The sequence below is a fragment of the Triticum urartu genome, chromosome 5A (assembly GCF_056163025.1).
Source record: "Triticum urartu cultivar PI428250 chromosome 5A, HENAU_Tu73, whole genome shotgun sequence".
Taxonomy (NCBI): domain Eukaryota; kingdom Viridiplantae; phylum Streptophyta; class Magnoliopsida; order Poales; family Poaceae; genus Triticum; species Triticum urartu.
The window spans coordinates 480,927,016-480,949,247 of record NC_141877.1 but is presented as its reverse complement, the minus strand read 5'-3'; the positions used below and the strand labels follow the sequence as shown (position 1 = coordinate 480,949,247).

Genomic DNA, 22,232 nt, shown 5'->3' with positions numbered 1-22,232 from the left:
GAGATTGATCCCCACTAATCTATTTATCTTAACATGCAAGTATGCCACATCACCATATAATTATGGATGGGATAAGGCCCACCTTAGCATGCAACCATGCATTATAAAAACCCACCACCACATGTAACCATGCATGGGAAAATAATTATCATTCTATTGTTCAACTTATAGTCAATAAACATTTTATCAAATACAATAAGTCATATGAATTTTTAATTTTACTTCATGTGTTGTTAATCTAAAAAATTATATTTCATATAATCAAATGTCATTGAAATATATTGTAACCAATTCCCGCAGCAACGCGTGGGGCATCATCTAGTTCAACAAATAATTCGTCTGAGCCCACAACCAAGGGTTGATGAAAGAAAAAAAAAACAGTATTGTGTTGGCCCTGGCAGTAGCAGCCCCTTCTCCGGCCACTGACGAGTGGGCCATAGGCGGCTCACCTGCCCCAAACACAGGCGTGAAACAAACCAGCCTCCGTTCCGTCACGAGACCCGAACGAAACGTCGTCCGCTTCCCCACCTTCGACACTCAACTACCATCGAGCGACCACCGGTCCTCCAATCGGAAGCACCAACCATGGCGGCGGCGGCGAAGATAGCGCCGTCCATGCTCTCGTCGGACTTCGCCAACCTCGCCTCGGAGGCCGAGCGCATGGTCCACCTCGGCGCCGACTGGCTCCACATGGACGTCATGGTACGACCCCCCCTCCCGTCCCCTCTCCCCCCACCATGTTTCCTAACCCTGCTTGATTGATCCACCCTCGAATCCTCGAGATTCGTTCAGGAGTAGGATTGGACCGCGCACTGTTATGGTCGCTTCAGTCGTTTGCCGCCGTGACGGAGTCGGTCATGCTAGGGAACTAGGGATAATAGGATTGAACCACTGAATGAATCAGAGGAGCTGCCATACTTCTTGTTTCTGCACACAACTAGGCCTTGCAGTGAGCATAGGCGATTCGGTAGAATCTGTTCGGAGTTGACAGTCTTCTCTGCTCCGCTTTCTGCTACTGAAAGGTTACTCTGAACATCGTTGTTCAGAGCATGAGCGTGAGCTGTCATGTTCGCAGTAGTTCTGGTCTGCGATGTGCTATGCTGCAACTGTACTGGTACTTACTAGTCTAAGGCAGTGACTTTTTTTTTGAACCGGGCTAATCCCCTTTCCATTAAAGATATAACGGAAATACAGCCAAATCCATGTCAAGGCTGTGACTTGCCTGTTACAGGCATGTGACAAGTTCAGTTAATTTTGTTCCTCTCAGGGAATGTGTTCTACTCCCTCCGTTCCGAATTACTCGTCGCAGAAATGGATGTATCTAGATGTATTTTAGTTCTAGATACATCCATTTTTGCGACGAGTAATTTGGAACGGAGGGAGTAGTAGTTAATTTTGTTCCTCCCAACGATTGTGTTCCATTTTATTTTTCTTTTAGACAGGGATCGTGTGCATTGATCATGGACATTCAAGCTTGGAATTCCATTTGCCTTATGCTCATTCTGTTCCTTTTCCACCTTGCAGGATGGGTGAGTTTGTCTCTACTTTCCACTGCGGACGCGGCAGATCGATTTTGATCTGTTACTGAATTGTGTCGGCACTTTCTGGTGCCAAAAAACTATTCTGACATACCAATGCCAAATTTTATTCCTTATCTCTTAGTATGTAGGCAGAACTCTGCCTTTCGTTCAAATAATGGAAGATATGTTTGCCCTTATTTATCTGCTAGCATAGCAGGCTGGCAGTGGGTGTTTAAGCTAAGCTAACTAGATAAGTATGCAGGTGGCTGTATACATGCCTACAAGCTACATCTACCTAGATGATTTTTGTTTTTAACCCACACATGTATTGTTCTCTTAGTTGCTGTTCGACCTATGGACCTTGCTATTTAATTTTTGGCTACTTTCGTTAGATACCTTACTTATTCGAACATCCTGCTCATGGATGCGAAATGTTAATAAAATCTCACATAAAGAGCATGATTTCCAAAATATGTATATAAGAAGGAAAGCAATAAGCCTGATAGCCATGTGACTAAACTTGAAAAAGAAGCAGCTTAAACTATGCTCTATTCTTTCACATTTTGCCTACTTAAAGGAATGTTGACCTTTCGTTCTGAAAATAAACAATAGGAAAATTCAAGTAGCTAATGATGAAACAAGAGGTATCTGCAGTCAGTATGGAGATGGTGTTCCCTCTGTTTTCTTAGACAGAGATCACACACCTTGAGCATAAGGGAGAGAAATTAGACACCTTCTTCAAGCTGGTGAAAAGTAGAATGCTTGCTTAAGATGCTTTTTTTTATGAACTGGACATCATCGAAGTAAGTATTGAACATGAATTGCTGTCTTCCTTCACGTGGGAATCTTTTTATTTTGTCAACAGGATCATACAGATCCTATGTCTGGATGTTCTCTTGAATATCTTTCTATAACTCCCAGATGAAAGATTGCATGCAAAAAGAATATCATTATTATGTTATATGTTGAATCAAGTTTGAAGGACAATGCATTCATCTTGTTCGGAAATTTGATGATAGACTATTTTGATGACGACCAAAACCAAAAGAACTATCAATTTTGAAGCTGGCTGTTTGCACACGCAGGCACTTCGTTCCTAATTTAACTATTGGAGCTCCAGTGATTGAGAGCTTGAGGAAGCACACAAAGTATGGTGACCTTCCTTGTCTTATCTAATATTCACTTTGATGGATTCTGTTCTTATAGGCTGTATGCACCTAATACTGCTATTCTCGATTTCTAGGGCATATTTGGACTGCCATCTCATGGTCACAAATCCTTCCGATTATGTAGAGGCATTTGGAAAAGCTGGTGCCTCAGGATTCACATTCCATATAGAAGTAGCGAGGGGTAAATAAACACGTGCTGACAAATCTGCGAATGGTTCTTCATGATTTTTGTTGCCTTATGGAAAGCTTGGTGTAGATAACTGGAAAGAGCTCACCCAAAGCATTAAAGCAAAGGGCATGCGGCCTGGTGTATCATTGAAGCCTGGTACTCCTGTGGAGGATGTTTTCCCCCTGGTAACTTCATTTGCCCCATACAATTATTCTTGTTATCATGTTGTACATTATAGAAAAACCACTGGAGTACATTTTCCAGAAACTTTTTCATATTAATAGCTAACATGAGAAGTGAGCTCGTATGCATTTATTTTCAACGTGCACAGTTAGCTTTATTTCTAATGCATAAAGTTCATTGCGTCCTCCTTTCGTGTCCAGAACTGAAACCCCATCCAGAGCTGATTTATGTAGGAAGTAGTTCTTTTTTAGGTGTGTACTAGTGTTGTTGTACACTCGTATACTGGACCATTGGTTCATTGATCTAATCAAGTAGCAATGTGTTATGTTTAACTTTTAGCATAATTTGTTGATCAAAATGATCGTGGCACAAGCACATCCAGTTTCCCTTGTTCAGGCGCATTTCACCTCCCCTTCTTACAACATTCACTGAATGTTACTGTACTCTAGTACATCTTCCATTGCAGATGAATGACCTTTGTTATGATGACCTGTCTAAACTTAATCATCTGATCTCCGATTAGCTAGCATTTCTACTAATAACTGTATTTACAGGTGGAAGCAGAAACCCCTGTAGAGTTGGTTCTCGTGATGACGGTCGAGCCTGGCTTTGGTGGCCAGAAGTTCATGCCGGAGATGATGGATAAGGTATCCACCCATTTTGTTTTCCGGGGTCGATACTCTTGCCGTTTCTTATCTAGGATAGTTCTGACCACTTCCTGTCTGTAACCTGGATTTGTTTCTCCAGGTACGTACGCTGAGGAAGAAGTACCCGTCCCTCGACATTGAGGTACAGTTACAATGCCGATCCATGTTCGGCTAGTATCACATCACAGCCACAGGCGCCCATAGGCGATCTTCCCACGGCGTCTCGTTTCCTGACGTTATATTGTTTGTGTGTGTAGGTGGACGGTGGCCTGGGTCCTTCCACCATCGACGCCGCGGCGTCGGCCGGCGCCAACTGCATCGTCGCCGGGAGCTCCGTGTTCGGCGCGGCCGACCCCGGAGAGGTCATCTCGGCGCTGCGCAAGAGCGTGGAGGCGTCGCAGATCAAGAGCTGATCATCTGTAGCTCTGCGCGCTCGGACGGACGAGTATGTTTCTGCTGTAAACTATAACCACAATGCAGTCTGCACGACGCTCGGTGAGCAGTTTTGCGATTCCGAATAAAATGTGCCGTTGGCTTTCACGCAGTCTGAGTCTTGTAGAGATGGTGGTAACAGTGACATGAATGGCATACTACTACTACTACTACCGTATGATATTTCTGGTTCACTGTGCGTCGCAGGTTGGAGCTTTGGATCTGATTCCTGGTTCCCCTGTCACGCTACCATATTACCAAACGGGAGGACACGGCGAGGCGGCACATGTTGTCGATAGGAACGGAATCAGATTGGTCCTGGTCTCTTTTTTTCTCAACACTGCCAAGACGTCTCGAGCCATGTGCATCGCACGTTGATCGATCAGTTGTCCATATCCATGCCCTAAACTGGGTCACGCATGCTCATGTTGGATTATAGATGGGCTTAGGCCCATATAAGACACTAACCCCTGGTTAATCTTGAAGCCCATGTATGAAATGGCAGGTGGTGGAAAGTTTAGTTTCATCTTGCTAGTTGAGGAGAGTTGAGATCCCTTTATAAGGGCTGCTCTACCACTTGCCATTAGAAGGTTGGGAAAAGGAATGGTACATGCACGCTCCTCCTTCTCTGCCCGCCTCGCCTCGTCACCTGTTCCTCTCTTTGTGCTGCTTCCGGCGATCCCATCCCGACGACCGCGTGCATGGTTGGTTGGAAGAGCAGGTGCCTCCGGTACCCTGTCGTTCGAGATCCTGCCCGGGAGAATGACAATAAGGTTTTTTGGGAGTGTCTTGACGTGATTGCTCCCGATCCGTCCCCAACTTCATCCGCTTCCACTACTTCCCCTGTATCGACACCATTACGTGCTAGTATGCTTAGGTATCGTTATGAGATGCATACCTTTTATGCCATGCTTATTGTTTACTCGTGAATAAGTCTAATCGGAAAAGTGCTAATATTTCCTAACAACTCATGCTACTGATGCATCCGTATTATATATATATACGCTACTACTTGCTGATAGACGACAGAGCAGTCGCAGCAAACTCAAACGGATCAACATGCTTCATGGCCTTCTTGTCGTTGAGATGAGAAGAAGGGAAAAACAGCGTGATCAGATCGTACACCGAGCTAGCCACCGGCCCCACCCCATCCAGCCATCCTGCTCCCTCCCTGCGCGAGGTGTTCCTGCGCCGTGACTCCCATCCCCGTCGGCGGGCCCACCCGCCACTCCCCCAGTCCACGGCGCACGCACCCATCCCATCCCCTCCACGAGCAAAACCGGCCCCACGCACCACGTTTCGCTCGGGGAAACTAATTATTTTCCCGTCGGTTCAAAAACCCGATCGCGACTCGCGAGCGGATCCGGGTCGGGGAGAGCAGTCAGCAGGACCCGCGAAAGCCGCCGTGCGAGCGAATCCCGAATCCCGATCGATCGCGGCGCGGCGCGGCGGCGGCGGGACCGACGACCGGAGTCCGCCGACACCATGCCGGACAAGGCGGTGGACGACGCCATGGAGTCCGCGGTGGGGGCCCACTTCAGCGGCCTCCGCCTCGAGGCGCTGCGCCTGCCCGCCCCCTCCGGGCCCTCCTCCCCTTCCTCCTCCACCTCCGCCGGCGCCGCCGCCGCCCTCGCCAACGGGCTCGCCCACGCCCACGCCGACGTCGCCTCCCCCTCCTCCCTCAGGCAGCCCTTCGTCATCGGTAACCTTTTTCTGCGGCCGTCCCTGCGCCCCCCATTCTGCTGATCAGTTTGCCCAGTGCGGTGGTTGTGAGTCCTGACTGACACTGCTAATTGTCTCAAGGGGTTTCGGGCGGGACGGCCTCGGGGAAGACCACCGTGTGCGACATGATCATCCAGCAGCTGCACGACCACCGCGTCGTGCTCGTCAACCAGGTCTGCTCCTCCCTGACTGCCTGCTTCTGCCATTGCAAATGCTTTGTGTTACGAGCCTGCTAGGGGTCCTCACTTCATACTGGCTCCTGCAGTAGAATCACGCCTTTTTGGTTTGTATGTCGTGTCCAAGTGATGCAGTCTATGAAATCCGAAGGCCTGTCGTGCTGCCATAGTCATTACTTAGCTGGGAAACTCAACAATTAATGATTGTACCTTCAGAACTGAACAATGAAGTTGCAATAAAGCTAGTCGCGCACAATCTTACATCAAATTTCAAAGGGAGACCAATTTCATTTCCGGGACATGCCTGATTTTCAGTATGGATTTTCACTTTGTAGGATTCATTCTACCGCGGCTTAACCGCTGAGGAATCTGCACGCGCTCAGGACTACAATTTCGATCATCCTGGTATTTCACTTATACCATGATGATTGGAAGTGTTCTACCTTTGTTAGTGATCAGAGAATGTGAAGCAGATGCTTTCTTTGTTTACAGATGCATTTGATACGGAGCAACTTCTTGAATGCATGGGGCAACTAAAACGTGCATTGCCTGTAAATGTTCCTATATATGACTTCAAAAATCACCGAAGGTGCTCAGAAAGGTTCCGAAAGGTTGGTAGTAATCAGTTATGCCTTATGAACTTGTTCACATGAAGAAGTTTCCCGTGTTTACAATGTTGAGTCCAGCTCATTTGACTTTTCAATAACTTGTTCCTGAAAATTACTATTCGATAACTTTGGGTGAAGCCTTTTTTCTACCTGTACAACCATATGACCATCAGGTATATTGTATGGTAGGGTGCAATGCTTTCTATGGGAATTATTGAAATTACAGAGGATGTTATTTGCTTTCTGCGTGAATTGGAAAATAATACTAGTTTGAGTATGAAGATTTATTGCATAGCGTGTACAACATTTTTGCAGCCTGATAATTTACAGCTTTGCAAGGAATTCTGTTAATATAGTCACTGAAGGTTTTGTTTTTGTTAAATTTTTTACCCTTTTGATCATGTCATAGACATTTGTATGAACGGGCAAATTATTTCCAAAACTATCCACTATTCTGACTTGTGAACTTATGCAGTCTGTATTCTTAATTTTGAAGTAAACTGTATTAATCTGGGATAAAGAATATAGTTCCTTCAATTAGCACTAGTGAATATCTTGATATATATTTATTTCAGTTTGTTAGTTTAGAATAATTATATTTCAGTATTATGTTTGCTGGCTTCTATCAGTACCAGGGATCGTCAACCGAGATGATTTTAGTTGAAGTACTGGATAAGTAGGAAAACTGGTCTAATCATGAACCTTTTTGCCAACTAAACGAATTGTCAAATTTCATTTTGTAAGGTCAATGCATCAGATGTCATTATTTTGGAGGGCATTTTAGTCTTCCATGATCAAAGGGTTCGCAATCTGATGGACATGAAAATTTTTGTGGACACAGGTCTGTGTTATGTGTACAGTGTACTTATAAGCATTTGACTTGTTATCTATAATTTTCTCGCTGGTAGCTAAAATTTTGTTCACTTTCTTGCATCCATGGTGTATCCAAACAGATGCAGATATTAGGCTTGCCCGGCGAATAAGGCGTGATACAGTTGAAAGAGGTAGAGATGTTAGCTCGGTGCTTGATCAGGTAGGTTAACTATTGTAGATTTTCTGCTGTTGTTTAGATTTTTCATTGTGATTTGCAAGAAGATTCTGTCTATTTGTTTCTTGATATGTAAATGCCTGTGATGTAATATGCAATTCTTTTGGTGTCTCAGTATGGGAGGTTTGTGAAGCCAGCATTCGATGATTTTGTTCTGCCTTCAAAGAAATATGCTGATGTGATCATACCACGCGGAGGTGATAACCATGTTGCAATTGACCTGATCGTTCAACATATTCGTACAAAGCTTGGTATGCATGACTTGTGCAAAGTCTTCCGAAACGTCTTTGTAGTTCAATCAACTTTCCAGGTAAAGTTAATCATCTTCATTGATTAAGCATTATAGTGTTTTTCATTGTATCTTGAAGTTGCCTTTATGATGAATTTGCCAGATCCGAGGAATGCATACTCTGATTCGTGATAGGGATATCACTACACCTGACTTTGTCTTTTATTCAGATCGATTGATACGTTTGGTACCTCCCTTGTTTCCAAGCCTTTATCTTATTATTATCAACTTTATGTTGAGTTAATTGCATTGAGTTTAAAATTGATTTAACTGGTCTCCTGTTTGTTTGAATAATGTCATGTTAGGTAGTTGAGCATGGTTTGGGCCATTTGCCATTTACAGAAAAGCAGATTATTACTCCAACAGGTAGTTTGCAAATGGCATTGCGTATCTTTTTTCACTTAGTTGTCCACTTTTCGATTTTGCATTTCAAGTACTGTTTCATCGAGAAGTTTTTCACTTTGATTGATTTCCTAGAATAATTGTTGTTTGATCAACTAGAAGAATTTATACCTAGTTACCTACGAAATTTTATTGCTAAAATAGTTAACACCATAAGTTCTGAAATGTTGTGAAGACAAACATTTCCACTTCAACAATAATAGGAAGTAAAATAGAATCGATGCATTGACTAATGTTGGGCTAAATGCTAGTATCTTATTTCCCCTCGAATTACATTTTTGAATAATATCTTTGATATTACACAGTACTAGGTACGAATTGAAAATTGTTGATATGGAGAGTTTATGCCCCACTAGGATTATTTTTGATTTGTAGCTGTGATGTTATGCAGTAGTAGGTAGAAACTGAAGCTTGTTAATATGAAGAGTCTATTCCCTTTAGAATTATTTTTCTTTATAGCTTTGATGTTACACAGTATTAGATGGAAAATGAAGCTCGTTGACATGAGCTCATGCTTACTATTTCTACCATTACCGAGCCTTGGGGTTTGTCACCTAACTTTATATGCCGATAAATTAGTACTCCTTGAAAGCAGCAATTTGTTTTGTGCTGCGAACATTTGAATTTGGATGCTCTGATTTAATATGCATAAAAAATGTGGAAACCTGGAGCTCTGGCCATTTTCATATATTTATATGTTTTCAGTTGTTTTCTGTAATGCTAGGTGCACACATGCTTGTATTTATTTATCTGTGCCAAACATTATGTGATGCTCTACTTGTTTGTCCAGGATCTGTTTATACGGGAGTTGATTTCTGCAAGAAGCTCTGCGGAGTGTCTATTGTCCGAAGGTAAACACTGAAGATAGTTATTATCAACCGAACACAACAGCACACACCATTGACAGAAGTATTTTTTTGAACGTCGGGCATGCAGACTGCATTTAGTAATAACTATGTTTGAACAGAAGTTCTTCATTTTATTAGAGATGCTAGTTAATACTGCAAAAGATAATTTATTATGAGTATACATTCTGTTCTGTCCTGGCATGTGGAACCTTTTGTTTTCTCTGTGCCATTGTCTTGCAAGTTGTAAGATAGTTTTATAGTTCCAGAGTCCAGACTACAATTTTGAACTCATGTCCCATTTAATCCCGAATCTTAGTTCAACATCATGAAACGATGTCTATAAATACCAAATAGTTGCAGTTTACTCTTTGCACACCAGCCATGTTACATATGTTCTTTTCTCACCCATTCTGTTAATATATATTGAGACAACAGCACTACTGTAACAAATTCATTGTCACTGCAGTGGTGAAAGTATGGAGAATGCTTTGCGTGCTTGCTGTAAAGGAATAAAAATTGGCAAAATTTTGATACATCGTGTTGGAGATAATGGACAGCAAGTAAGCACTAAGATCTTGTGATTAATGACTTGCTAATAAATTTGTAAAATGGTTAAGTTTCTGTGGTGTCAAATCTCAATAACTACAATACACTTTCTTCATCTAGCTCATATACCACAAACTGCCAATGGACATAGATGAACGGCATGTTCTGCTTTTGGATCCGGTGCTTGGCACAGGTCAGTTTTGCTTGCCTCTATTCCTATTCATTTATTTGTTGGCGCTAAAGTTATTTAGGTTGTGTTAGTAAAAGTTTCCCTTGGCACACCCTATAATTGTACTCCGTATTTCTTATTGAAAGCAATGCTTTGTATGATAATAGATATGAGTGCTTTTTTTATTCGATGCAGTTTATACATATGGCATGCATTCACAGAAACATATCTGGATGTTATGAGATATCCTGATACCAAATCTCACCCAGTGATAATTTTTCCTTTACTAATGCATAAAATTAAAGATTTAATAAACTTTTTCATTGTTGGTTTATCTGTTGGGAGATGTCTTGGCTTTGGTAAATTTCATGTCAAATATATTTAACCGTGTTCTCAATAAATAGTGGAAGTTTGGTGCTACATCGTTTACTTTGGAAGATAAGCTGCTACTCATATATAGTACTCCATGACTCGTAGATGATTATTGTTCTTTAGATCCACAAATCTGTAATTCGTTCGTCCATCTGCAATTGAATTGATATTGCACCAGCTATCTTCCGATTTGCTCGTGACTGAAGTGTTTTACTTCTTCCTTTTTTATTCAGGGAACTCAGCAAATCAAGCTATAGATCTTCTTCGAAGGAAAGGCGTTGCTGAGGAGAGGATCATATTCCTCACTCTCATCTCGGTAAACCTCTTAGCATACTGAATCAGTTTACTCGTCTCTTTTTCATGTCACTCCAGCCTGTTTTTTCGACTCCTTGTAGGCACCCGAAGGGATTCAATGTGTGTGCACGCGATTTCCAAAGTTGAAGCTTGTAACGTCAGAGATAGATACCGGGCTGAGCGAGGAATTCAGAGTCATCCCAGGTTTGGGAGAGTATGGTGATCGCTACTTCGGCACAGACAACTGATGGCGGCTCGTACTGCTATCGATGCCTGTGCAAAAGCTGACTTCATTGCTGGAGACTGCAGAGGGATGATCGTACAATCGGCGGTAGCATCAATTGGACCGAGGAGACATGCCGGGGTAACAGAGGGTGAATCAGAAGAAAGATACAACATGAATTTTTTTAGACTCCAGACTTAGATGTCTGTCCTTAGCCATTGCTGGAGGTAGTCTGGCCTTAGCCCTGAATGGAGGACTGGAGGTACAATTCGGATCAGAGGGAGTAGTAGAAATGATTGCAAGCTCGTTTCGTTTGAATATCTCTGTTGCTGTGCTGCTTCAGCTAGTCCGTTTCGCTGCTACTGTGTAAAATTATATCAAACCTATTTGCACCTCTTGATATCAGATGTTACAGTTAACGTTTGGCGAATGTGTTCTCTAAGCAAGCCAAATATAAAAGTGGCTTTGAGAAAAACATTTCGCTGAACTGCACCCATCACGCTAGTATTCCATGCCTGGGAGGTAGCCAGTAAACCGTGCTTTCGGTTTATTCTAACCGTCGCACAAATTTAATCTCTGTAGCAATGCACAATCCGTATCAGGAAACAAGCTCTCGATCATAAACAGATTGAGATTTTTGATTAAAGCAGGGTGAACCGTATTTAGCCTTGGCAAACTGGAGAAGTCCACAACATGCAGGTGACTACATTCACAACAGGACACACATCCGATATAGTACTTAAGAGAGTCATCCCCACCAACATGTAAGCATAACACATCACCATACAATTATGGATGGGATAAGACCACACCTCAACATGCAACCATGTAGGAGAAAATATTTTTATTTTTATTTTATTATTCTACTTATATTCAATAAATATTTTATAGCCATACACAATCAAATAGAATAAGTCATATGTATTTTTAATTTTGGTTCATGTGTTATTAATTTAAATATCTATTATTCTATTATATTCAATAAATATTTTACAACTATACACAATCAAATATAATAATTTTTACGTATTTTTAATTTTGTTTCACGTCTTATTAATTTGAATATTTATATTTCACACAATTAGATATATATTAAGACCGATTCCCGCAGCAATGCGCGGGGTATCATCTAGTTTTTAATCAACAACCACATATTGTGGCGCACCAACTAGGGCCAGCTGCAAGGTAAACTGGCCAACGGTCTGCGCACCAACTAAGAAGGGAGGGCTCGGCATCCTGGACCTGCAAAGTTTCAGCCGAGCACTCCGGCTACGCTGGCTATGGATTGCTTGGAAAGATCCGGACAGATCATGGGTTGGCACACCACCGCCATGCGACGACGTGGACAGAGCTTTGTTTGCTGCAGCAACAACGGTGACAGTTGGAGATGGCAAAACGGCGCTTTTCTGGCAATCAACATGGCTGGGAGCCGGAACCCTTGCTCAGGGCTACCCAGCCCTGTTCAAACACTCCCGGCGCAAAAACAGGACAATTTTCGAAGCTCTACAAAACGTAACATGGATCAGCGACCTTGAACACGGTGAGATCAACCTGATACTACCGGACTTCCTGCGGCTGCACCGAAGAATTCGAGAGGCAAACATTCTGCTAAATGAAGAAGAAAGAGACCAAATTCGGTGGAACATGGAGGCAAAAGGAGGATACACAGCAAGCTCCGCTTACCAGATGCAGTTTCAGGGCCGGCATACCTCAGAGTTTGAAGGCATCATATGGAAAGCTTGGGCTCCAGGGAAGATCAAGGTGTTTTGCTGGCTGTTGCTGCAAAACCGAGTCTGGTCCAACGACAGACTCCAACGACGGGGTTGGCCAAATGGCTATTTCTGCCAGCTCTGTCACTGGAGCCTTGAAACAAGCAAGCACATTATCTGGAAATGTCCCAAGGCTTGGAGAGTGTGGCAACAGGTGGCATCCTGGCGCGGCTGCTCCACCTTCACGCCGACAGACGAGTGGCGCCATAAGAAACCATTGACGATTGTCAGAGGAATCATCAACAGGGCAACGCCAAGGGAGCGAAAAGGAGCAAAAACCATGCTCCTTGCAACATGCTGGGAGATCTGGCAGGAGAGGAATAGATGCACCTTTCAAAACAAGATAGCCTCCACCTCTGACATTGTGAGAGAACTGAGGAATTCGCTAGAGCTATGGAGACTCGCGGGAGCGAGCTGTATTGAGAGCCCCTTCGGGGAACCACCGTGAGATTGTAGGTTTTTCAGAGGCCTCCTTTTATTTTTCTCTCCATTTTCTCCTTGGTCCCTGACCCTCATGCACTTTTTGTTATCACCATGTTCTCCCTGCTATGAATCAATGAAATAGCCAGCAATTGCTGGACATTTTCAAAAAAAAAATTATTTGTGGCGCAAGCAAAACAAATAGCTAAAAAAATATTGGTGTCTAAGAAACTTAGAAAAGAAAATTGTTCGGAGCCGATTTTGTTTCTCTTGGCACGAGCTCTTCAGATGTCCAAACACCACGAAAATTTGCATGCACCTAGCGCATATGATCATCTTGGATGCCAGCTGTTCACCGGGTGCAGATGAGCCTCCGACACCTTTTTGTATCATCGAAAACACCCACACATCTCTGCCGGGGCATAAACAATAGCACTGAAGGGTGAAGACCCAACATGATATAATTGTGCGCGGATGTAATCCATGTTTTTTTATCAAACAGAAGAAATTAACTAGGTTCAACAAAGCATGCACCACACGTTTCCCCGTCCAGGAACACAATGGTAGTAATCAAACGTTATTACAAGTCTTCATAAAATTCTAGAGACCGAGTCTATCAGAGGAACTACCATCCTGGTTCCCTATCCGATCTCAGGAGGCGCTTGTACCCAGCCGCTGCTAGGGTTCCTTCTGCCTCCCACCGGCGCCAACGACGGTCTTCCTAGTCTCCTGTGGCCTTAGGGCCATGGAGGCGTGATCAGTGACGAATCTTGGGAAAAAAATGAAGGGCAGGCTCAAACTAGACGAACGAACAATTCTGGACAAGTATAGACAGGATTGTGACTGTGTGGGCTTGATGAGCTACCGCTGATTGCCTGGGCTGGGCCTAATACAAGTAGAAAAAAAATTGCATCCTTGGAGGGGGGCTCGAGCCTATTAAAGCCCCCCCCCAGTAGATTTGCCCCTGGGCGTGATGGATCTTCGCCTTTGCCAATGGGAGGGCTTCATTTCTAAATGCTTTTCTGAGTTTTCTTAGGGTATGTGTCCTACATAGAGAGATAAGGCGGCGGCGGCTCTTTAAAAATGGAATAAGGTTCTCCGTGCTTAACCCCCATCACGGTGGTGCTTTTAGCGTTATCGAAGGGCGTGTGGAGATTTGTCTCCAACGGATATCACGGGATTCGGCCAGCGTTTGTTTTCGGTGGATCCACATGGATCCTGTCTTTGTTCGTGTTTGTTCGTCTATAGGTTGGATCCCTCCGATCTAAACTTCTCTTTAACGGCGGCAGTTGCTGTTCTGTGTGTTGGTCCTATAGGGTCTTAGTACGACGACTTCCCGACTGTCTACTATAACAAGTTTTGCCCGGTTTTAGGGTGGGAGGGGTAATGACAGTGACGCGCCTTCGACTCGCTTTAGTGTTTGTAGTTGTCGCTAGGTGGTCTACATATTTGGATGTAATTTTTATTATTTATAAAATCGTTGTACTATCATAATTGATGATGAATAGATTAAAAATTCTCTCGCAAAAAAAGAAAATAAAAGAGATTCTATTAGAGGAACGAAAAATAGAAGGAACATATTAGTTGAATAGAGACATCAATCCGAGAAATTTTCAGGGGTATGTAGATGTGGAGGCACGCATCTGCCCAGCCGGGCTTGGCCACACGATTGCTTCGTGATCCACAGAGTCGTTGGATTCCACACCTGGTCACATTAGGTTTAAAGTTTTGGTTTTTGAAACTTGATGATTTTGCCGTTGTTCTACGGCGACGACCCTTACGACGTGTGGAAGAACGCCAACGGCGGGTTCCTATATTCGAGGCCGAGCGCGAGGACGGTCGCCTTCTTCAAGGGGTGGTATGAGGCCAGGACGGCGCACCCAGGCCACCACGACCAGTACGTGTTCGACAAGGTGAAGCACGAGCTGTCGCTGCGGCACGGCGTGGCGCTGCACTTCATCGGCACGGCCTACTTCAACGGCTTCTGCCAGCACAAGAAGGACTTCCGACAGCTCTGCACCTTCCATGGCAACTGCCTCAAGGGGTTGCCCATGAAGCTGGGCCTGCTCCGGAGTCTCCTTGGATGAATGGAAGCAGTTTAAGATTGCCGGACGGCGGGGTGGGAGTACTAACATGGTAAAAAACACATATTTAATCTGTGGACGAAATTAATTCATGATCTGAACTGCTCTTGATTTTTTTTCATAAACTCGTCGTTTTGTGTGACGCCTAACAAACGGGCGCTGCACTGCACTATGCAGCGCCCTTGGCTTAGGCGCCGCATGCCCGACCAGCGTGTCAGCCCGGGTCATGCGCAACCCCACATCCAGCCGTGCAGCGTCCAAGGCATAGGCGTCACACTTGCAATGTGCAGCATCCGTGCCTTAGGCGCTGTGACAACCCACAAGTATAGGGGATCGTTTGTAGCCTTCTTCGATAAATAAGAGTGTTGAACCCAACGAGAAGCTAAAGGCAGAACAAATATTCCCTCAAGTTCTATCGACCACCGATACAACTCTACGCACACTTGATGTTCGCTTTACCGGAAACAAGTATGAAACTATTGTGTAGGAGTGATGCTAGAACTACTTTGCACGAATTAAACTAGAAGTATTTTGCAAGATAATAAAAATTAGGTGTTTAGTAAAAGGGTTTGTCTCAACAAGAAAGTTATTTGTCCCTAGGCAATCGATAACAAGTACCGGTAATCATTCTTGCAATTTTATATGAGGGAGAGGCATGAGCTAACATACTTTCTCTACTTGGATCATATGCACTTATGATTGGACCCCTAGCGAGCATCCGCAACTACTAAAGATCATTAAGGTCATGAAACCCAACCATAGCATTAAGTGTCAAGTCCTCTTTACTCCCATACGTTATACCCCAGTTACTCGGGTTTAAGTTGCTGTCACTCTCGCAACCCACTATAAGCGGGGCCCCTCACGTTTGTGCGAGAACGGAGGGCACTGTAGACAACACCATAAATAAAATATGCAATCATACCAACCAAGATCACGATTAACCCACAGGACAAAACAGATCTACTCAAACATTATAGGATAACCATATATCATTGGGAAATAATATATGGAGTTGAGCACCATGTTTAAGTAGAGATTACAGCGGGGAGAAGAGGTGTTACACCGCTGCATAGAGGGAGAGAAAGTTGGTGTTGACGGTAGCAAGATTGTTGATGTAGATCGCTGTCACGATCCTAGCCCCGGCGGCACTCCAGTGCCACCGGGAGAGAGGGGGAGAGAGACCCCCTCCTTCTTCCTTGGACTTCCCCATAGATGGGAGGGGAGTCCCCTCACTGGTCCATGGCCTCCATGGCTACAGAGGGGTGGGAGCCCCTCCAAGATTGGATCTCCTTCTCTGTTCTTTTCTGTTTCGCGTTCCCCAAATCTGGCCGAAAACCGTTTCTTATATTCTTGGAGACCCGTAACTCCGATTACGCTGAGATTTTAACACGATTTTTTTCCGGATATAAGCTTCCTTGCGCCCGAAGTAGAGCCCCAACCGACGTACGAGGTGAGCACAACCCACCAGGCCACGCCTGGCTCCGGGACCGCGCCCTCGTGGGTTGTGCCCACCTCGGGCCTCCGTTTGCGGTGATTCCAACTCCCAAAAATCACATATATTCCAAAATAATTCTTCGTGAAATTTTATTTCATTCGGACTTCATTTGATATGGATACTCTGCGATACAAAAAACATGTAGAAAACAGAAACTGACACTGCGCACTGGATCAATAATTTAGTCTAATAAATCATATAAAAGTTGCCAAAAGTATGTAAAAGTTATATAATATTAGCATGAAACAATCAAAAATCATAGATATGATGGAGACGTACCAGCATCCCCAAGCTTAATTCCTGCTCGTCCTTGAGCAGGTAAATGATAAAAAAGATATTTTTTGATGTGGAATGATACCTAGCAATAACTTGATCATATGTCTAATCATGGCATGAATATTAAGACATAAGTGATTCAAAGCAATAGTCTATAGTTTGACATAAAGACATCAATACTCAGGCATCCAAACAAACAATCATGTCTTTTAAAATATCAACACTAAATAAAGCTATCCCTACAAAATCATATAGTCTTGTCATGCTGTCTTCTTAACACAAAGTATTTATCATGCACAACCCTGATGACAAGCTGAGCAATTGATTCATACTTTTTAACGCGCTTCAGCTTTTTCAACCCTCACGCAATACATGAGCGCAAGCCATGGATATAGCACTATAGGTGGAATATAGTATGATGATAGGGGTAAATATAGAAGAGACAAAAAAGTAAGAAAGTCTCACATCGACGCGGCTAACCAACGGGCTATGGAGATGCCCATCAATCGATATCAACGTGAGGAGTAGGGATTGCCATGCAACGAACGCACTAAGAGCTATAAGTGTATGAAAGTTCAATATGAAAACTAAGTGGGTGTGCATCTAATGCTATAATGAAAAATTCCCACTAATGTATGAAAGTGACAACATAGGAGACTCTCCATATGAAAAACATGGTGCTACTTTGAAGCACAAGTGTGGTAAAGGATACTAACAATGCCCCTTCTCTTTTTTTTCCTTTTTTTCTTCATGTTTTTCTCTCATTGTCCGGAGTCTCATCCCGACTTGTGGGGGAATCATAGTCTCCATCATCCTTTCCTCAATGTGGCACTGCTCTAAAAATGAATAATGATGATCATCACACTTCTATTTACTTATAACTCAAAAAAATTAAAAATTATAACTAGACACCTATGACAAAGTATGACTCTATATGAATGCCTCTGGCATGTACCAGGATGTGCAATGATCTAGCGTAACATGTATGAAAAATGATGAATGATGGCTGAGCCACAACTACTATGTCATCTATATGATCATGCAAAGCAATATAACAATAAATGCTCAAGTCATCAAACGGAAGTGGTGGAAATTGCATGGCAATATATCTCGGAATGGCCATGGAAAAGCCATAATAGATAGGTATGGTGACTATTTGGAGGAAGATATAATAAGGCTTATGTGTGATAGAGCGTATCATATCACGGAGTTTGGATGCACCTGCGAAGTTTGCACCACGTCTCAATGTGAGAAAGGGGAATGCACGGTACCGTAGAGGCTAGCAAATTGCGGAAAGGTAAGAATGTGTATAATCCATGGACTCACATTAGTCATAAAGAACTCATATACTTATTGAAAAAGTTTATTAGCCCTCGAAGCAAAGTACTACTACACATGCCCCTAGGGGGATTGACGGTGTCCTGGATTAGGGGGTACTCACCACGTCGTCTCCCGATCTATTAGATTGGGCCGAGGATCCCTGTGGCCATATACTCATGGGCCAGTTCGGATGGCTGCCGCATACAAGAAAGATTCCACAAGACTTGGCGATCAAGACAAGGACTTCTCCCCACCGGCGTATTCGGTTAGGACTCTTGTTATCCTAGGCCTCCGGTGCATTATATAAACCGAGGCCAGGCTAGTCGATAGATATACAATATATACAACAATCATACCATAGGCTAGCTTCTAGGGTTTAGCCTCCTTGATCTCGTGGTAGATCTACTCTTGTACTACCCATATCATCAATATTAATCGAGCAGGACGTAGGGTTATACCTCCATCAAGAGGGCCCGAACCTGGGTAAAACATTGTGTTCCTTGTCTCCTGTTACCATCCGCCTAGACGCACAGTTCGGGACCCCCTACCCGAGATCCGCCAGTTTTGACACCGACATTGGTGCTTTCATTGAGAGTTCCGTTGTGTGATCGACAAAAGGATCGATGGCTCGCCTGTAGATCAACTGCGACTTCGGCATCTTCGTCACCAGCTCGACTGGTCACCTTGGTTCGACCAAGAATTGCGCCCCGTGTTTGGATCATCATGTCCGGACGAGGGCGTTCATCAAACATCAACTCCGATCTCTATCAAGATCACGGAGGAATCATCTATGGAGCTCGGGGGCTCAACGTCAACATTGCCCTCAAGCGACCGTGCTGTTTTTCTGGACAGCGAACTCGTATCTGCCACCACCACCCCCTCGAGTATTGCTTTGACGATCGCTTTGGTGAAATTGTGCGGAATTGAGTATACAACAACTCTGGAAAATTTCGTCGAGTTCCGATGGAGGAATCTCTGGCAATCCATGATATACCGGAGCCCTGTCAAATCTGGACGAGAATTTGGATGAGTTTAGGGCGTGGTGTCCAGCCTCTAGATCGGACGTCTTTTGGAAGATCCAACCGTTGATCGGCTGCGGAATTCCTATATCTACCACCTATCAAAATTTCAGCTCGATCCGACCGTCCAAACTCCGGGAACCTTCCGATTAGTGCATCACTTTTCAGATCTGTTTTCTGCGCGAAAACGAATCTGACCCGAGTTCATCTTTTTTATGAACAGGATTTCGGACATCCCTTTTGAAGGAAGTTTTGTATGGGGTATTGTGTTTTGTTCCCGAACACATCCCACTAACTGTAAAATCTTTTGAACATGATCTTCAATATCATGCTGGTGTCAAACCAGTCCGGCAATATTACTCCATGGTTGCCGACCTGCGCTAGACATGGCGTCACTTTGTTGAGCCGAGCTCAAATTCTTCGGATCATCATCTCGGCAAGCCGAACAAGAGCCCGGCATCGCGAAGGATAAATCATCACCAACATCACCGCCCCACGAATTACACGGAGTGGGCATACCGGCATCGCTGCACGGTCGCTTCATCAAGCCGGCGTCGACCACGTCACGACCTGCATCGACAGGGCCGCACTATTGCTTCTTCAAGCTGGTGTCCATCACGCCGACCTACTTCGACTCATCGGCTGACATCGAGGCTTCGACATCTCGGCTGAACCGGGGGCTTCGCCATCTCTTCATCAACCTACTCCGGACACTTCGGCGTCACTAGCCGACCAGCTCCGTCACGTTAGCTGGGCCGAGGGCTTTGCCTCGACGAGTCAACCTTTACCAGCATTGCCATGCCGTTGTTTTATCGTCCATCAGGCAATGGGTGTGTGGAGCGGGTCCCGATTTTAGGAATCACCTTCCTTCGGATTGCTACAACAAATAAACCAGGTGCTATTAATCCCAGTATTTTTTGCTTGTTTGGGTTCATTTTTCCCAAGGAATTATTACTTTGGTTTGTCCGTCATATGTACACAGGTCTATCAAATGGTGGCCGCATTAACGACAGTCGCATGGTGGTTCGGTCAGTTTCCGTACATAGTCCGGCAAACGCCGCACTCGGAGCTCGGACCGACCTGCGAATTCAGGCTTTGCCACGCCTTTACCGCATCACGCCGACGCCCTGCATCGACATTGACTTCGGCGCCAGGCCATATTTCTTTTATTACTCACTTTGCATAAATTATTTATTATGCAACGATTTTTTTAATTATCATTATTACTATTATCTCCGGTTTGCACTATTTTTTGTGCATAGGAAAATGATCCGGGGACTTCGGCGTCACTCTGTCGGTCTGCATTGATCGTTCTATGTCACCACTTCGGCGTGTCAAGCTCTCCGCTCTGCCACCTCGGGACCGGCTTGAGGGATGGAACCTTGCCCCGCATCAAGCTCGGACCGCGTCATCAATACCGAACACATTAACCAGCTAAGTCGCTTTCATGCTCAAAGCTTTAATTTCTAACTTGCGTTCGGTTCGACCAAGCATTATACTTTTTTGGAAAAAAGTTGCTTCTAAAAAATTTCCTTGTCCAAACTTTGTTTGTGACGCATAAATTCAAATACCCCGTTTACTTGGGGGCTTCCTTTATGAAGCTTTTCCTGTTGCATATGATTATACTTGTACGGCTTCGTTCCTTGTTCGTGTATTACGCCACAATATGCACCATATTGACTTAAGCGATTTGCAAGCTGGGTTGCCTCGCTCCTGTGTTTACCCCTATGTTCCCGATTGTTCGGCTAGGGAGTAAAGGGAGCACCTCTGCGATTGTCACGATCGGGTCACCCGAGCCGGACCTCAGACTAGGTGAAGCCGAAAGCTAGCGCTCTTATAGTTATTCAATGATGGTCGGCACACAATGGAACTCATGAGTACAAAAAATATATTGCACAAGTCTCATAATAACAATGAGCACCGAAGAAAGGTATTGGTGGGGGTACTATTTTCTTCGAAGATGCTTCTTACTCTTCGCAGTAATATAGCATAAGTTCCCTGAGCGCGCTTTGTCTGTTACAGCCTTATGGCCTGATTGCCTGGTTATTGGAAACACCGTCGATATTCTCGACCGATGGAGTACATAACACTTTTCGGTCCTTAACCGAAGAGGGAGAAGCCGACGGTCGGTTAAGACGCGTTTAAAGTTCGGTTGAACATAGATATGATATAAGTACTTCGGTACATGCAATCATTCTTCTACCCAAGTCACTTGGGGGCTCTTAAGTTTATTTGAGCCGTTTTATAATAAGTGTTCTTCTTCTCAGTCGTTGCAAAGTTCTATTATTATTATTTATCACTCCTTTTTTCGACGCGAGTGTGCGGTCACTAGCCGGGGAGCCTAATTTCTCTCTCAAAGCCGCTAGAGTTTAGTTTGCTAAACTGGCCTAATGAGAAGTACTCCGCCCTCGGGATAGGAGGTTGAAGCCGTAGGCTGACCCGCTCGAAGTCTTGAGATAGGATGTGTCATGTTAAAGGACGACAGAAGCACTGCTTTTTTCTAAGACCAATTTTCGGATTGGCACCGAACACTTGATCTTGTTCGGACGTCATGTTTTTACCAACGTTTCTTGGTTTTCCAAGCTTTTTGGCACTTTTAAACTATTTGTGCTTTTCCAGCATTAGTCTCGCAGTGCAACGCCGGACACCTTTAGGGATTCGGCAAAAACATTCTCAGGTATTGCTATATATGCATCGGTTTCGAATTGTGTCTTCGGTCAATAGTTGGGTTGCCCGGCTCCTACACTTGCTTCCTACGTTCCGTTTTGTTCGGCTAGGCGTGCAAAGGGAGAACCACTGCGATTGTGCTTCCAGCTCACATGGTTAAGCACCTTAGTGGAGAAAGCCGAAAACTGACTGTCACAATAAGCATAAACTGGTCAGCGATCCGATGACTATGACGGGCCATTCATAACATTGGCCGAAGTGTTTATGGCTTGACCTCGACTGTCGCCGAACACTACCGGGGGCTATTAACTGGCCTCCCAAACTAAATCCTCGATATTTTGCTCTTACATTCGAGCTGAGGTTCA

General features: G+C 44.2%; 2 protein-coding genes across 2 annotated transcripts; both read left to right on the top strand.

Annotated features, from left to right (window-relative positions):
* Window positions 1-483: 483 nt before the first annotated feature.
* LOC125509889 (ribulose-phosphate 3-epimerase, cytoplasmic isoform) lies at window positions 484-4,293 on the top strand. The gene is made up of 8 exons (XM_048674913.2): window positions 484-702; window positions 1,525-1,529; window positions 2,606-2,668; window positions 2,764-2,870; window positions 2,946-3,043; window positions 3,596-3,688; window positions 3,789-3,830; window positions 3,946-4,293. The coding sequence occupies exons 1-8, from the start codon at window positions 586-588 to the stop codon at window positions 4,099-4,101; spliced, it is 681 nt and encodes a 226-aa protein (XP_048530870.1). The 5' UTR covers window positions 484-585; the 3' UTR covers window positions 4,102-4,293.
* A 1,158-nt stretch (window positions 4,294-5,451) lies between these two features.
* LOC125509888 (uridine/cytidine kinase UKL1, chloroplastic) lies at window positions 5,452-11,240 on the top strand. Its single transcript, XM_048674912.2, has 14 exons — window positions 5,452-5,822; window positions 5,924-6,015; window positions 6,354-6,423; window positions 6,511-6,629; window positions 7,371-7,467; window positions 7,580-7,659; window positions 7,790-7,984; window positions 8,067-8,150; window positions 8,269-8,329; window positions 9,156-9,216; window positions 9,680-9,773; window positions 9,880-9,952; window positions 10,534-10,616; window positions 10,696-11,240. Exons 1-14 carry the CDS (start codon window positions 5,606-5,608, stop codon window positions 10,840-10,842), a joined length of 1,473 nt encoding a protein of 490 aa, XP_048530869.1. The 5' UTR covers window positions 5,452-5,605; the 3' UTR covers window positions 10,843-11,240.
* Window positions 11,241-22,232: the final 10,992 nt, after the last annotated feature.